This window comes from Lentinula edodes (genome assembly GCF_021015755.1).
Source record: "Lentinula edodes strain Le(Bin) 0899 ss11 chromosome Unknown C8R40scaffold_17, whole genome shotgun sequence".
NCBI classification, from domain to species: Eukaryota; Fungi; Basidiomycota; class Agaricomycetes; order Agaricales; family Omphalotaceae; genus Lentinula; species Lentinula edodes.
Genome location: NW_025764323.1, coordinates 105869 through 120812, shown reverse-complemented (window position 1 = coordinate 120812; position 14944 = coordinate 105869). Strand labels below are relative to the sequence as shown.

The following is a 14944-nucleotide window of genomic DNA, read 5'->3' as shown; positions in this document are numbered from 1 at the left end:
AGGCCCTCGGCGAGTGGCCAGACAGAAGTTGAGGGAAGGCTGAATCTGATGACATCGTGTGAGTCCTTGAGCAGCTATTCACATGGAAGGAGGAATGCTTCACCAAACGTCTAGGAGCGACAAGGGGTATGCCTTTCACTTCGAGAGTCGAGTCTGGGGAACGTGGTAGACGAAGAAATCAATGCATTGAGGTCGACTGCCTGACTGTGGACTCTTCACGGTCAGCGCCAGAGATGAAACGGCTTCCAAGGATGTTCAAAGAAACTGGAGGTAAAATTCGACAAGATGACATAACTTTAACTTTATCTGCTTACATGTAGCATTCAGGCGGACTCGGATCGTGCGCCACATTGTTGCCGCAAAACCACCATGTCGTTACGGAAATCTCGTATTCTGAAGCGGCGGTTCTCGTCAAACTCAATAAATACTTCCTGGAATAATGCCTTTGCGGCTCTTTCTTCATCTGGGATCAACACTCCGCGGGGACGAAGGCTCAGAAAACAAAACGACGACGTACAATCAGATCCCGACACTCCTTATGAATACATTCACCCAGGAGAGGATGAAGGACTCGGGATCGATGACTCGACTTCTAATCTCCATCTAAACTCTCATCATCATCTATTTTATCCTCATGCAGACCAAGTTCCGCTCACTTACGCGTCTTTGCCGCCGACACCCATTTCACGCTCTCCCTCACCGCTGCCTTTACCTCTTTCTCCGTCACCTTCCGAGTATGTCTCTCTACAGCGGCAACAGCAGTACCAAGCTCCTTTCTCGCTGTGGGATTATCTCAGGGAAGAGCTGTTGGCGACAGACTTTGATTCGCACCAAGAACTAAAATGGGAGCGGGTTTCGAACTTTTTAAGCATTCCACTGGCAATGGAGAAGGTGTGTGATGATTTTCTCATAGGAAAGCGATTTCTGAAGCTTGGTAGATCATAGGTTTTGGGTTTATTCTATGTTTTGATTCATTCTTATACACATTCACCGTGTTACCCATTCGCACCGCCATAGCAGTCTTCTGTCTCGTGAAGAATTTATTTTCTTCATCCGCGTCATCCCTGCCGCCCTCCCAGAAAGCGGACATCCTCCGGACACTCCTCCTCATTTTGACGGTTGCGATACTGGTTCCCCTTACAGACGCTAGCAAGATTTACCACTTTGTGCGCGGACAGGACACTATCAAACTATATGTCATCTTCAATGCACTCGAGGTACTGTTCAGCCTCCGCTGAAGATTGACATCTAATCGCATTTCGAAGATTGGTGACCGACTGTGTGCTTCAATAGGGCAAGACATTCTCGACTGTCTCTTTTCTCGGTCTACGCTCGAGCCTCTGTCACATCGTGTACCATTTTCCTCTCATACCTTTCGGCCACTGGTGTTTTTCCTTCTTGCTACAGTGTACAATGGTAGCGTCTTTCATACTTCAACGATCGTGCAGCACTCATTGTAAATCTATAGTCTTGCATTGCATTGTCATGGTCTATCAACTCATTTCTCTCAATGTTGCCGTGAACTCCTACGATAATGCTCTGCTTAGTCTACTTATCTCAAATCAGTTTGTCGAGATCAAGGGAAGTGTGTTCAAGAAATTCGAAAAGGACGGTTTATTCCAGATTACCTGCGCTGGTGTGTAGTGAGGTCTTTTTCGCTCGATGTATGAACTCATTTTGTTTCAGATATTGTCGAACGGTTCACGCTAACGCTGATGCTCGGTATCGTCGCCTTTCGAAATCTCATCGAACTCAGTGGGTCGGAGTTCGATTTTGACACCGGTGGTTTTGTTCTGCCAAAGAGCTTTGGATGGTTTTGGTTCAGAGGTCATAAGACGATCAACTTCCTCTGGACGATATCTTATGTACGTAGCCTGGACCTCGATTATCTACTTCTGCTGATACAACACTTTTGTAGCCGGTACTGACGGTGATGATTTCAGAGATGCTTGTCGATTGGCTGAAGCATGCTTTCATCACAAAGTTCAATCACATCAGACCCTCGGTCTATGAAAGGTTCACAGACGTCCTATGTCGCGATCTTGCAAGCGGTAGCGCTGTTGGTAGACGGGGTGCAAGAAAAGTAAGATATTTCGTCCATGAGTTGGAACCTTTCGCACTGACAGGTCTTTTTCAGCATACATATGTCGATCAATCCCCTCTAGTTGCTCGTCGGCTGGGATTCTCCTCCCTACCTCTGGCCGTGCTTGCCATCCTCATTTTCTATCAGTCTCTTAGTCTATTGTTCTCTCTTCCCTCAGCAACCTCCGGCTCGTTTAGTCCAGCGGGCATCTGGGACACAGAAAGTCCAGTCACTCGAGGATCCTTCGACTTTACAAATGAGGAGCTCCTGAGATGTGCAACATGGATTTTCTTGGGAGTACTAATTTGGCTTTGGTTAGTCCCCTTTCTTTTTTTCTCTATACACGCAAGAATGTTAACCTGTGAGATTCAGTTTTGTCGTGATCAAGATTATCATTGGTGTGAACCTTATCAGTTATGCTACGCGAAGGCGCGCCGGGATGGAGGCTCGGGCGGCGGAAGACGTAGTGAATGATTTCGGTAGAGATCCAGTCGGGGAAGGTAAAGAAGAACGGGTGAGCTCCTGCACAGACCTGCCACCCTCTTGGTATCTTCTTACCTCCGTATCTCTTTTTAGCAATACAATCGTGAACTGAAAACCCTTCTGGACAACCAGAGGGACGATATGTCTCCTACAGCTGAGATAGGTGAAAATCCCCCGAGGAATAACAATGATGGCAGGGGTAGAGGCAAGAAGGGAAGAATACCTTTAGAGGAGTTGACGAGGTATACGATGGTGAAGCGGATATGGTAGACCCGTGTCAGGCTGTACTATGGAATATCATCATTATTCTGTGTACGATAAGTCTCCGGTCAGAGGAAGGAGCAAGCATGAGAATTTTCACAGCGCGTCGAACCTCCCCGCATCATATAAGGTAAATTATGAAAGAGTCGTTGTCGATAACATGCTTACGGAGGCGACCATGTCGGAAACTTGAAATGGCGCTTATAATCGGCCCGTGATTAGAATTTGATTAGATGTCGATTACACTGCAATTGTAATCACATTATGACACATCTGAAACTTGAAATGGCGCTTATGATCAGCCCGTGATTAAAATCAGATTAGATGCTGATTATATAATCGCAACAGGATGTTATGATAAGATGATAATCAGATCACTGTACAGCTTTTTGAGTGGACGCTCAATTAGGCAAGGTAGGGATTTCAGACAGGTTTGCCTTTTTTGGCCTCCACAGAAAACTCTTAAACAAAACATTGTTTCCTTTCTAAATGTCTCGCCATAGGGCTGCTCCTAACACAAATAAATGTGAATGCAATATTTGCCATGGCCTATTTGCTCCACAGACCTTTGCACGGCACCAGACTGCTTGCAAATGCAAAATAGAGGAAGAAAAATCTGCGAGGTTATACAGGATGAGGGAAGCACCTTCTGAAACATCAGGTGAGGCTCTGGAGCTCAAGGAAATATGTATATACTCAGTTCATAGCTAGCTTTTGGCGACACACACCCTGAAGCTCAAGAAGATGACCCCGGTGTTGGCAATTTTGAATCAGATACAGACTTGGAACCTATTTATTTCGACAATTATCAAGAGACTTCCACAAGTATGGAAGGGGATAATCATACTCCTAGTAGGTCCTGTACTTCTATACACTTGGTCTTCTACTGACCATAAGTTACCTACTAAGTTCTCGAAGAGTTGGAATCCGAAGAGTTGGAATCAGAAATACAACTGGACGATATCAAAATTGAATATCATCCCAACAGTGGCCGGAAGCCTGTGATTGTACATTTCGATGACTTCGGAAGGAGCGAGGATGTAAACAAAGGATCGATTCCACCAAATCGCACACCATGGCATCCATGGAGGAGCCGTATGGATTTTGAAGTTGCTTCATTAGCGCTTGACTGCCACATGAATAAACAAAAAACCGACAAACTTATCAATTTGATCTATCGCGCTGCCCGTGGTCTTGACGCTTTTACATTAAAAGATCACCAAGAAATCCAGAATACTTGGGACTTAGCAGCTGAACGATTAACAAAGGTTTGTTTTATTAATCCCTCAAAAACAGATATTGATATTTTAACAGTTTCGAAAGACAGAAGTTGTAGTCCGCTATCGTGATCTAGAGCCAGAATCATATGAGCTGTATTACCGACCTGTTTGGGACTGGTTGCAAGAGTTATTACTTAATCGCGATATTGTATCCAAGATGGAATGGGATGCTCGTAGACTCTTCAAATTTGATGGTGGATCTCAGACATGGAAACGTTTCATTGAGGAAGCATGGTCAGCAAATTCATGGTGGTCATTTCAGGTGAGCTCATTAACTATTGCCAGTATAATACTGATCACAAGATACAGAGTAAACTTCCAGCCGGAGCGGTACCACTTTGTGTTGTGTTTTACGCTGATAAGAGCAAACTATCATCGTTTGGTACTGCAAAAGGTTATCCTGTCATTGTTCGATGTGCAAATTTACCCATGGATATCCGGAATGGCTCTGGTATTGCTGGAGGTAGGGTCGTAGGGTGGTTACCAATTGTATGCCTAGTTAATCAGCTATTTACGCAGTGTTTGACATCAATCTAGGTTTCTGAAGATGCTGCACATAGTGGTAAGGCCGATTTTGTCAATTTCAAAAACGTTGTATGGCATGAATCGGCCGCGAAGATATTCGAGTCCATGGCAGAGTATTGTCGAACTGGGTATACAATGGTTTGTGGTGATGGAGTTCATCGGTGGATGTATCCTATTGTCCTCATCAAGTCAGCCGATTATGAAGAGCAGTAATTCATATCTATTGTATCCATCAACACGATCTCATGAATATATAGATGTGTCATCTGTCTTACTCGGGGGTTAAAAAGCTTGCACCCATGCGTAAGATGCCCAATTCCACATGACCAATTATTAGACTTTGACAATAAATACCTTGAACGAACTGCGAAGGACACTATCGAAATACTCAATAATGCTAGACAGAAGGCATTAATCTCAAAAGCAGATGAAGAAGCAGAGCTTAAAAAGTATAGTCTGCGACCATGCTTTGTATGTATTAATTTCATCATCATAACTTACTGGCTGACCTCAATTCAGAATTCCTTCTTCAAGCTCGCCCATAGTGATCCGTTTGCAGGCGTTTCCTTCGACGATCTCCACTTCCAAGACAGTGGGGTTTGGGGCGATCATATATTTGAACATGCAAAGATCCAAATTGATAATCGGAGTGCAGTAACCAAAATTGATAATTGGTTTGTTTTCAGTTCTTCAAATTTGTTGTATAGCAACAAACTGTCTGTTAGGTTTAAAGAATTTCCTCGCTGGTCCAAACTCAACCATTTCGACACTGGTGTTATGAAGCTATCATTTAATGATGGTAGTAAACACTACGATATATCAAGGGTGAGTTCACGCTAGATTTATTTTCACCATCGCTGTTCATATTACAGATCATTTCTAGCTCTTTTTATTTGCCGCCCATGATGTTATATCAGAAAAGGAGAACAAAGCTGCCTATACGCTTCTCAAAGTCATGCGGAAGTACATCAACATGATCATGTATTCGGGACTGAACGTACAGACTTCTGATACAATAGCACTTGGCCATGGTGCTATCAAGAATTTTGTAGATATGCTCAAGGTTTGTGCTCTTTCGAGAATCTGACAAATCTAATGCTTTACCTACAAATAGGTGTACATATCGCTCTCACCTGATGTGAATAAAACATTCAATGTCATCAAGGTACATTACCACCAGCATCTCTACGATGACATTGAGAACAAAGGTGTTTTACGTGGAATGAGTACCAAACCAAATGAGAAGTTTCATGGCCCTTTACGCAAAATTTACCTTCGACAAACAAATTTCAAGGACACAGCAAAACAGGTATATATTTGTAATTTGTTTCTTATATCTTCTGTGCATCTAAGATCACCGGATTCTTAGATTGTACGGTTTGAGCATCAGAGTGTTGTTGCTACCCTCATACAGGATGAAATCCAAATACTGGATAGATATGAGCATGGCGATCCAGAGCTCCCATCAGATCTGGAGACACCAATCGACAATGTCCACTTCACATTAGACTCAAAATTGAAGCCCGTTTCCTTTGCTCAACTTGAGGGTGAAGATCTTATATTTGCACGAATACATATCCGCTTGGCAGAGTTCATGTCGACCTTACTCACAACTGCAACTGACAAGACTGTGCCTACAGGTCAATAGCTATAGAGGTTCTGAGGCCGGATCTGGCCCGGGAATGGCCCGGGATAATTCCGAGGTCCGGAACTGAGTACTGGCCTGTAGTACACACTGGGAGTGGGACGTCGGTGAAGCTATTAGCAACACCCTTCACACACTGTTGGTGTCCCCGGGAATTATGGCAAGAGTGCAAGATTGGGATGAGCAGCCTAAATGGGGTTCCTGATGATCCGGGAGTCCGGGAGCAAAAGGTAAAGAAGATATTAAAGAGTGGGATAAGGTGGTACACTTGATTTCAAGCTTGACTACAACGTACAAAGTATTCTAGCTTATATACATCCCAAATACAGTAGTCATAAGACCTCGATGAAAGCTCGGAATAATAAATAAGTCACAAGGTAATTATTCCGAAGTCCGGCCGCTCCGGGCCGGGCCGGGAAGCGTATGGGGTGAATTGCATGCATATGACAGTATCCCCCCGTTAGGCCTGAGCCCACGAAGGCCTCTGTGAATATGTGTGCAGTGAAATAGTAAAGTATAGTAAAGCAAAGGGATTGGATTAGATCCAGTAGTGAAGAATAAATTAAATGTGGAAGTTTCGGAGAAACTGGAAAGGATCGGCCTGCCGATGTAGGGGGTCAAAGGAACATAATAAAGCAAACAAAAACCAGATTGAAGCAAAGTAAACTCGTAACAAAATAATCAACAAAAGAATGGATGACCACGTAACTTCCGAAGTCCGGGCCGGCCGGAAAGTGTTCTGAAGTCTCAAAAGACTAAAACAAGTTCCGAAATTCGGAAAAATCGGGAGTGTCTGGTCCAAAAATTGGAATATAGGACTGGAATACAGTGGTATCCCCCAAGTACGCTTGAGCCCTCGAAAGCGATGAATCAAGAGCCGAAGTTGGAGTAAATGGCGATGTAGGATGATAGGGTAATGGAGTAGGGAAAATTTCGGAATAAAATCCGAGCCGAGGGGCGGGATTGGGCCGGAAAAATCGTCGGAAACTGCGGAAAAGTCCGGCATGCCAATCAACACAAAGTGCTGCCAGAGATGATGACCTAAGCTGATATCCACACAAGAGCAATGCCTAAAAAGGCCGAAATTGACACAAAGTGTCCAGAATGATGGTAGAACCATCCCGAGACCGGAAGTTCCATGGGAAGCAAAGCCGGAAAGCGCTATAAGGATAATCATAAAAAATGAGTTGGAAAAGAGTGTTTCGGTCTACCCGGCAGATCAACGGATCTAAGTGGGAGTAGAAACTGTATCCTAACAAATAATCAATGAAATCCTACTAAAACAGAGGAGCAGCTTGTGGGTGAAGCAAGGAATCAACATAAATAGAAATGATAACAGATAAGTGAATGGAAGTGCTAATGAGCAAGCTTGAGATAATGTCAATAAAATGATGGGAAAATCGGAGCAAGGTCGGAAACATGGAATGGAATAATTAGTAATCAATAATAAGCAAAAACATCGGCCAAATCGGGCCGGAATGAAGCAATAGTAGTTATTACAATGAAACATTACCTGAATATTCAAAAACTCGAAACAGAAGTGGAACATATGGAAAAAAAGCGGTCCGAAGCTTAGAAACAAAGTAAATTATAGTGTCAACAAAAATTGATCATGGAAAGGTGTAAAATTTCGGGCCGAAATTCGGAGAAAGCGGAAATGCGTTCTAGCATAAAGAAAATAAATAATTGGAATGGTAATGGCAAAAAATCGGGCCGAAACTCGGAAATGAAGTAAATCATGATGTCAATCAATCAATAATCATGAAAGGCATAAAAATCGGGCCAAAGTTCGGAAAGAAAGGAATTTGTAAGGTCAACAAGTGAAAATCATGAAAGGAAAGGAAAACTCGGTCTAAGACTCGGGAATGGTCGGAAAATTCGGAATTAAAATGTAGAAAAAATTAGGAATTACTCGGAACCGTCATCGGAGCCCGGAACATCTGATTCAGAGTTATCTGCATCATAGTTCTGTCCTGTACGGGCCTGTAGTTTGAGACAATCTACCTTCATATGTTCTCCTCCACAATAAAAGCACAACCCAAGCACCTTGCGCCTCTCTCTCTCAGAGTCCAAAAGCCTGCCATCGGGTCCGAGGTAAGGATGGCCAGATCTGTCATCACCGGGCCGGAGTTCCGGCGCTTCGGAGTTGTCAGAGGCAAACGAGTGGAAAGACTCAACAGAGTCTGAGGCTGAGGATGAAGGATAGGAATGTAGATAACGGAGATCGTAAGGGCCGGGGTGATCCGAGTCAAAGTCAGAGGATTCATGAAGATAATCATAATCAAATGGGCCAGGAAATTCCGAGTCATAACTTGACTGGTCAGGATCGGAATTAGTACCGGACTGAACTGATTCTTGTTCAGAATTGTGGTCAGATGGGCTAGATTGGTCCGACGGATCCGAAGGTTCCGGGTCCGGGCCAACCGGATCAGGTAACGATAAGGCATACTCGAGGAAGGATTCAGGATCAGAGCCAAAAGACATAATGAAGGGGTATTTTGGTGAAGGAACAGTGTAATGAAGTGTAAGCTTGAAATACTGACAAGACTGTGCCTACAGGTCAATAGCTATAGAGGTTCTGAGGCCGGATCTGGCCCGGGAATGGCCCGGGATAATTCCGAGGTCCGGAACTGAGTACTGGCCTGTAGTACACACTGGGAGTGGGACGTCGGTGAAGCTATTAGCAACACCCTTCACACACTGTTGGTGTCCCCGGGAATTATGGCAAGAGTGCAAGATTGGGATGAGCAGCCTAAATGGGGTTCCTGATGATCCGGGAGTCCGGGAGCAAAAGGTAAAGAAGATATTAAAGAGTGGGATAAGGTGGTACACTTGATTTCAAGCTTGACTACAACGTACAAAGTATTCTAGCTTATATACATCCCAAATACAGTAGTCATAAGACCTCGATGAAAGCTCGGAATAATAAATAAGTCACAAGGTAATTATTCCGAAGTCCGGCCGCTCCGGGCCGGGCCGGGAAGCGTATGGGGTGAATTGCATGCATATGACAGCAACCAACATTGTTCGCGTCACATATACAGCTCATGATACTGTAAGTTAATATTTACAATTCATGGTATATTCTTATCGGAACATACTTAAAGGTTATTCCATATCAATTCTTGAAAATCCGTTATGAGTCTTTAGAGACCTGGCGGCTTGCAGTTGACATCCTGCGTTGTAATCCCAGCTTTCATGGCCATCCTCGATACGACTACATCATCTTTCGTGGAATTCTGGGGCCAGTCTTTGCCCGGCTGCATTATTTACTCCTTTGTAATGCCTGCAACAGCCAATACCCGATAGCACTTGTGCAAGCTTACAAGATTGTTAATACCCGGTCACGTATAGACAAAGATCTTGGACTTCTTCACATTCGCAAGGAGCATAACCTAGAATTTATTTCGGTGCGGTCAATTGTCCGGGGAGCAATTGTACTACCAATATCATCTGAAACTGATGATAAGTTTGTTTGGGATCCTCTGGATGGAGACATGTTTCTTCGAGTAAAAAAATACTTTCCTGGGCTTACAGATGGTAGGTAGATATATCTAGTTTACTTGCTCTCCGCAATCATTATTATGTCATAATCTTGAGATTTTTTGTGGGTCCAAGTTGCCACAAGTTCTCATTCGTCTACTTCGAGTACTCTTCGTTCAACATGTTTGAAGATGAAGGCAATATCTCAGATGCCTCTGATGATCCTGAATTTGTACCATATACACTACCTGACTTGGAGAAGGTTACGATGCATGATTTGCGACAGGTGAGTGTCATTTATTAATCTTGCTTTGTTTTTGTCTCATCTACATTACATCAGGCTCTCAAAAAGGTTCAAGATCAGAATCAGCAGCTCCTTGGTCACAACTCAAAGCTCAGGATGCAAAATTCAGACTTGAAATCACAGCTTGCCCTAGCAAAACGACACAAGCATTTAGGGAAGACAGTGGGAAACGCAGATCCAAATATAAACCATGAACTTGTGGTGAAGCTGGCGAAGAAGTACACTGTGATGGTATATCCTTGGCCTACTTCAAATCTTTTTATGAGCTTTCCGCCAAACAATTTACCCGATCCCGAATCCCCGGAACGATTCAAGGATGAAAGTGCTTTTGAGGCTGGTCTTATAAACGAGCTCCGTCTGTATTTGAATGACCGAGATCTTCGCAAAAAAGCAGCAGAGTATAGTCCATTCCAAAAATCTGTATGTGCTTGTTGAATCTTTTCACGTTGGCACTAATATGCTTTGACTTCCAAAGTTTCTACAACAAGCAAAGCAAGGCCGGAGTTCAGCCCTGCATACAATACGCGAGTGTGCTTCCATTATCATGCAAGGCATCAATGTCGAGGCTGCTGTATGGGTAACCAAAGCAAATTTGTTGCGCCGGAATTCCACAACATTAAGACTTCAGCTTGAATTTCCCGGATCTTCAGCTGTAAATGATATATTTTCCCCTATATTCCATCCCAATGGAATTCGCGATGATACAAAATTGTTCATGAATGATTTTCAACCGAAGGTGCGTATTTCCTTGATTAATATATCTATATAGAGCTCAAATGTATGTAGATTCTTCGCGCTATCTTTTTTAACAAACAATCTCTTACTCTTGACCAATATTCCTTCAATTATGGATCGTCACTCACTGGGATGCTTTGGGGCGTGAAAAGTGTCAATGATTCATCTATTGCACTATCTGCAATTCTGGTGTGTTTACGCTGCATTTGAATAAGCTCAACATTAATTAACTTATTGTTTAGGTGCGATTTCTTCTTTCAGACGACACCGAGTTTGTTTCCATTGGCAAAAATTCGCAATTAAACTATAAAAAGAACTTCTACTCGTATCGTGCATTCTTAAATGGCTCAAAAGGCACCAACTATATCAAGCAGCTCTATTCCTTTTTCAATCAGCGTGTTTTTCTGGGAATGCCATCAGCAGCAGTATGTTCCACAAATGATGACCACGAAGATGATGCGGTTACTCAGGCATTGCTGGCAATCAGACTTGCTGATTCACGCCCTGCGGATACATCATGTATGTATAGACTTATCTTCTTTAACCTTTGTCTACTTATGTTCATTTTATCTTAGCACTTCCCAGCATTCCAATTAATATTGACACAGATTTAATTCCCACTCAATTCACCGCAATGGAGGTTGAATATATAGACGAAAGCTGGCCTCCTGAGGACAATTTAACTGAGATTCCTCAGAACATGAGCAATGGTAATGTTCAGGATCGTGGTCGGGGTCGGGGTCGGGGTCGGGGCAGGAGTCGGGGTCAGGGCCGGGGTCGCAGTCGCAGTGATAGTCAAATCCAAAGTCAAGAGGCATCAGCACCAGCTCCAGTCCGCACCACACGGAACCGGAAACGGGTAGTATAGAACATTCATAGTCATATCAATAGGAAAGCTCACAAAGATGTATATAAGTAAAAACTGAGCAAACCGTACCTGAGTGATACACATGATATATTAACTGAAGGGTTTTTTATAACAATGTGTATTTAGTGTAGTGGTAATATTGTATTTGATAGTTTGTGATTGTATCTATGTAATGTCTTGAGTTCGATTCCCCATTATAACTACTAATAAGTTTTCCTCTCCAGTATCAGTTTGATTATGTAATACAGTAAGTACTTGTCTTCGATGAAATGAATAAAGCACAATGGAAAGAGAATGAGCGCCTGAGTGCCGATATATTTATTAATATATCTTCTAAAGGGTTTATAAGCGCTTGCCTTCGCACAAGGCTTAAGAGCGCTTATGCTACTCAATTAGTAAAGAATGCTTATGATTTTCTATGAAGGTTTAGGATCCGGCATAATCGGCAGTTCGATTATGGGGTTTATGAGCGCTTACTGCTGCTTACGGGCGAATTTTAATGTTTCCGACACACGAAACATCTCTGTTTCTCACTCCAATACTTCAGGCCAGTGGCGACAGAAAGGACGAAATCTGAATTCATCCACTTTCACCGGAAGTGGGAGGTGGACTTGGAAACAAAACTTTTCTTCATGAGCCCGCTCCCGGCCCGCTCCCTTACAAAACAAGAAGCGCGTGCCACTATTTAGGTTAGGCTTTCGTCGAGTGTTTTTCCACGGATCTCGCTCCCAAAGAAGCGCTCTTCAAATCTCTTGCTCCACTTATGCACTGTGTATAGGTTCCCGTCTCAACAGTTCATCGAGTTTTTCATGCTCAATGCATTACCCCGTGAATCTGCTGTCATTCATTCACTACTCGGCCTAGTTCTCGGGATTCTAAGGGACTATCATCAGCTGCGGATGTTCTGCGAGAGGTTTTTTCGAACTATACATCCTGTGAGTTATAGTATCTCTGTTGCGGCGTCTGCTCGATTGAGATTACATTGGATAGTCAAACACACGCATCCAGACTCGGACGCATCCATACCATCTTAATCTTTCCTAACGCATCAAGTGAATAATCGGCGGTAAGTGGGCAGAGTCATCAAGTGACTATGTACAAGAAGCTGGAAGTCCATTTTGCTCTCATATACGGGCTTGGTATTGCGAAATTTGAAGGATTGTTTGTCCTCAAACACGAGGAAGAGTCGTACCAGAATTCTATCAAGATTCTGTGTAGTAGAGTTATAGATCTCCTCGCGGTCACACTCCAGATCGTAACTGTAAGGTAATCCGCCGATGCTAGAAGTAGCCATTTTCCTTTTGCAAAACGGGGTGTCAATATATCCGATTCTTGACCATTGCTGTTGATTTTTCTGATTTGCTTATGGTTTCGTTGACTCTCTGATTCAGAAGGGAGAAAAAGCAAGGAAAGTAGGGCAAAGGGGATCTGAAACGTCTGTATCAATCAATCTGTGACCTCCTAGTTTTTGCACCTTTTTCCCGATTACCTCCTTTAAATCTCTGCTTGACTACCTTCAAGCATCTGAACTAGGCTAAACTGTGGATACGCAATGCCCCAGGAAGGCGATAGCTACTCTCACAGTTTCAAATATCTTAAGCTCCGATTTCAGTCCAAAGCTTAACGATTTCGACTGTAGACAGTGGGCGGTCTTACTCGGGGGCGTTCCTCCAGTATAGTTGACCCTAGCTATCCATGTGCATTTCGACGCGTCGTACGCACTCAAGGATCTTCAGCTCCGACTCCGAACTTACTCTTGGTTGACTCGACGCTTCATTGCATGAACTGCTGTTCACAGCGGTGTTTCAACAGTATCATCGACCCTTCCCATCCATATGCCATGAATTTTCAAGGCCTGCAACTAGTGCCATCACATCAGACTATACACTTTTATTGACTGACTCTGTGTCGCAAGTACTGGTATAAAGCCAGTGATATCCCAGGGTGAGTACTGTAGTGCTGGTCACTATTTGCTGATTTTCTATCTCTTTCTGTCTCTCTCCTTCACCCTTGTTGAACAAAATATTGTTGTACTTTTCACCTTGCTGGCCAACTGAAGAGCATCCTCAAAAAAGCACCACGCCCACTTTTGACAAACGCACGCCTTATCACCTACTCGTAAAAGATGTTGGCGAAAATACTGGCTCTGATCACAATTACCTTGTTGCTTCCATTTGCAGTGGCCTCTCCTCTGCCTACCGCCGTCGACCATGCAGACAAGGTGGCGGAATCAAGCGTAAGCCTTACACGCTGTATCTTGTCAGTATACACACATTTTACATCTATCATTGCAGGCACTAAGCATAACAGTCCCTCCATCGTCCGAGAATATCAGACGTGCACCGACAAACTTGGTGCTAAACTTGATCGGATGCACTATGGAAGTTATCAATTGGGCAAGTTATAACCCTGGCAGACTCACGGCTAAGCAGGATGGAATACTTTATGGTTCTATCATCCCCAGCGGTGAGTAGCATCTTTCTCAATATAAATTACTGTCTTACAAATTTTGCACCCAATTGACCACAGGGGGCTTATACTTGGCCGTTGACCCACGAGATGCAGATATCATAGGAAGGGCCTCCAGGTGCCCTGGGGGTACATTTGTCGTAGTCGGTAAGTTATTAGATTTCGAAGGGTCATTTTCTCAGATTAACTTGAAAATACTAGAGTATAATTTCGTTAGTACTGGCCTTCGGTATGATACAATTGATGTTTCTTTTACCACGTAGACTAGGGCTAATAACTAACTCGAATGTTTTACAGTATTGTCGATATGACCGCCGGACAAAGATATGATGAGACAGCTCATGCTGTGATTGGGTGGATAACAGATTTATCTTCTCATTCGTTCACTCCGATTTAATTTGTCAACCAGTTACTTTGACCCGTCCCGAGTTGGGATCTCCGCCCCTCATATGAAGATGTATGTTCTACAGAACCCAATAGGTGAATGTCATACCTGAATACCGACTGTGATATGCTTGTTAATGCTCTGGAATTTTGCATAAATAGCTGTTGCAGAGGCACACTTGAAGATCAAGATGATCAACCACAAAAGCATACACATCCCTTGATTTTTAGGGTCTGTCACCTATTAGGCCTTTCTGTAGAGTATGTGTATGTGCTTTTCTGGTTCTGTAACAAGAAGGCTTGAGCAGCCATGGTCAAATTTATTGCTGCTTTTTTTTTTTTTTGAGATTTCAAGAATGGAAACATCGTTCTTGGGTAGAATAGAGACCGAAATTTAGCCAATCAGCTCGTCTCATCATCCCCA

General features: G+C 43.4%; 6 protein-coding genes across 6 annotated transcripts; 4 read left to right on the top strand and 2 right to left on the bottom strand.

Annotated features, from left to right (window-relative positions):
* Positions 1-81: 81 nt before the first annotated feature.
* Positions 82-2892, top strand: C8R40DRAFT_199424 (eukaryotic membrane protein family-domain-containing protein). The gene is made up of 10 exons (XM_046234315.1): positions 82-270; positions 328-891; positions 939-1217; positions 1266-1416; positions 1469-1636; positions 1687-1865; positions 1919-2083; positions 2138-2397; positions 2456-2597; positions 2660-2892. Exons 2-10 carry the CDS (start codon positions 370-372, stop codon positions 2834-2836), a joined length of 2043 nt encoding a protein of 680 aa, XP_046086432.1. The 5' UTR covers positions 82-270; positions 328-369; the 3' UTR covers positions 2837-2892.
* A 424-nt stretch (positions 2893-3316) lies between these two features.
* On the top strand, positions 3317-6280 carry C8R40DRAFT_1170432 (uncharacterized protein; the record flags this gene model as incomplete). The annotated part of the gene is made up of 12 exons (XM_046231535.1): positions 3317-3488; positions 3539-3679; positions 3737-4095; positions 4142-4369; positions 4417-4596; positions 4645-4841; positions 4890-5103; positions 5152-5306; positions 5358-5457; positions 5516-5695; positions 5747-5941; positions 6002-6280. The coding sequence occupies 12 exons, from the start codon at positions 3317-3319 to the stop codon at positions 6278-6280; spliced, it is 2400 nt and encodes a 799-aa protein (XP_046086431.1).
* Positions 6281-7071: 791 nt separating this feature from the next.
* C8R40DRAFT_1103659 (uncharacterized protein) lies at positions 7072-7937 on the bottom strand. The gene has a single exon (XM_046228034.1). The coding sequence runs from the start codon at positions 7785-7787 to the stop codon at positions 7530-7532; it is 258 nt and encodes an 85-aa protein (XP_046086430.1). The 5' UTR covers positions 7788-7937; the 3' UTR covers positions 7072-7529.
* Positions 7938-8000: 63 nt separating this feature from the next.
* On the bottom strand, positions 8001-8925 carry C8R40DRAFT_1103657 (uncharacterized protein). Its single transcript, XM_046228033.1, has one exon. The coding sequence runs from the start codon at positions 8759-8761 to the stop codon at positions 8186-8188; it is 576 nt and encodes a 191-aa protein (XP_046086429.1). The 5' UTR covers positions 8762-8925; the 3' UTR covers positions 8001-8185.
* A 1016-nt stretch (positions 8926-9941) lies between these two features.
* On the top strand, positions 9942-11667 carry C8R40DRAFT_1170430 (uncharacterized protein; the record flags this gene model as incomplete). Its single annotated transcript, XM_046231534.1, has 6 exons — positions 9942-10046; positions 10101-10484; positions 10540-10800; positions 10851-10988; positions 11042-11318; positions 11375-11667. The coding sequence occupies 6 exons, from the start codon at positions 9942-9944 to the stop codon at positions 11665-11667; spliced, it is 1458 nt and encodes a 485-aa protein (XP_046086428.1).
* A 2125-nt stretch (positions 11668-13792) lies between these two features.
* C8R40DRAFT_1170429 (uncharacterized protein) lies at positions 13793-14533 on the top strand (the record flags this gene model as incomplete). Its single annotated transcript, XM_046231533.1, has 5 exons — positions 13793-13903; positions 13962-14133; positions 14197-14283; positions 14338-14365; positions 14434-14533. 5 exons carry the CDS (start codon positions 13793-13795, stop codon positions 14531-14533), a joined length of 498 nt encoding a protein of 165 aa, XP_046086427.1.
* Between the last annotated feature and the right edge of the window lie 411 nt (positions 14534-14944).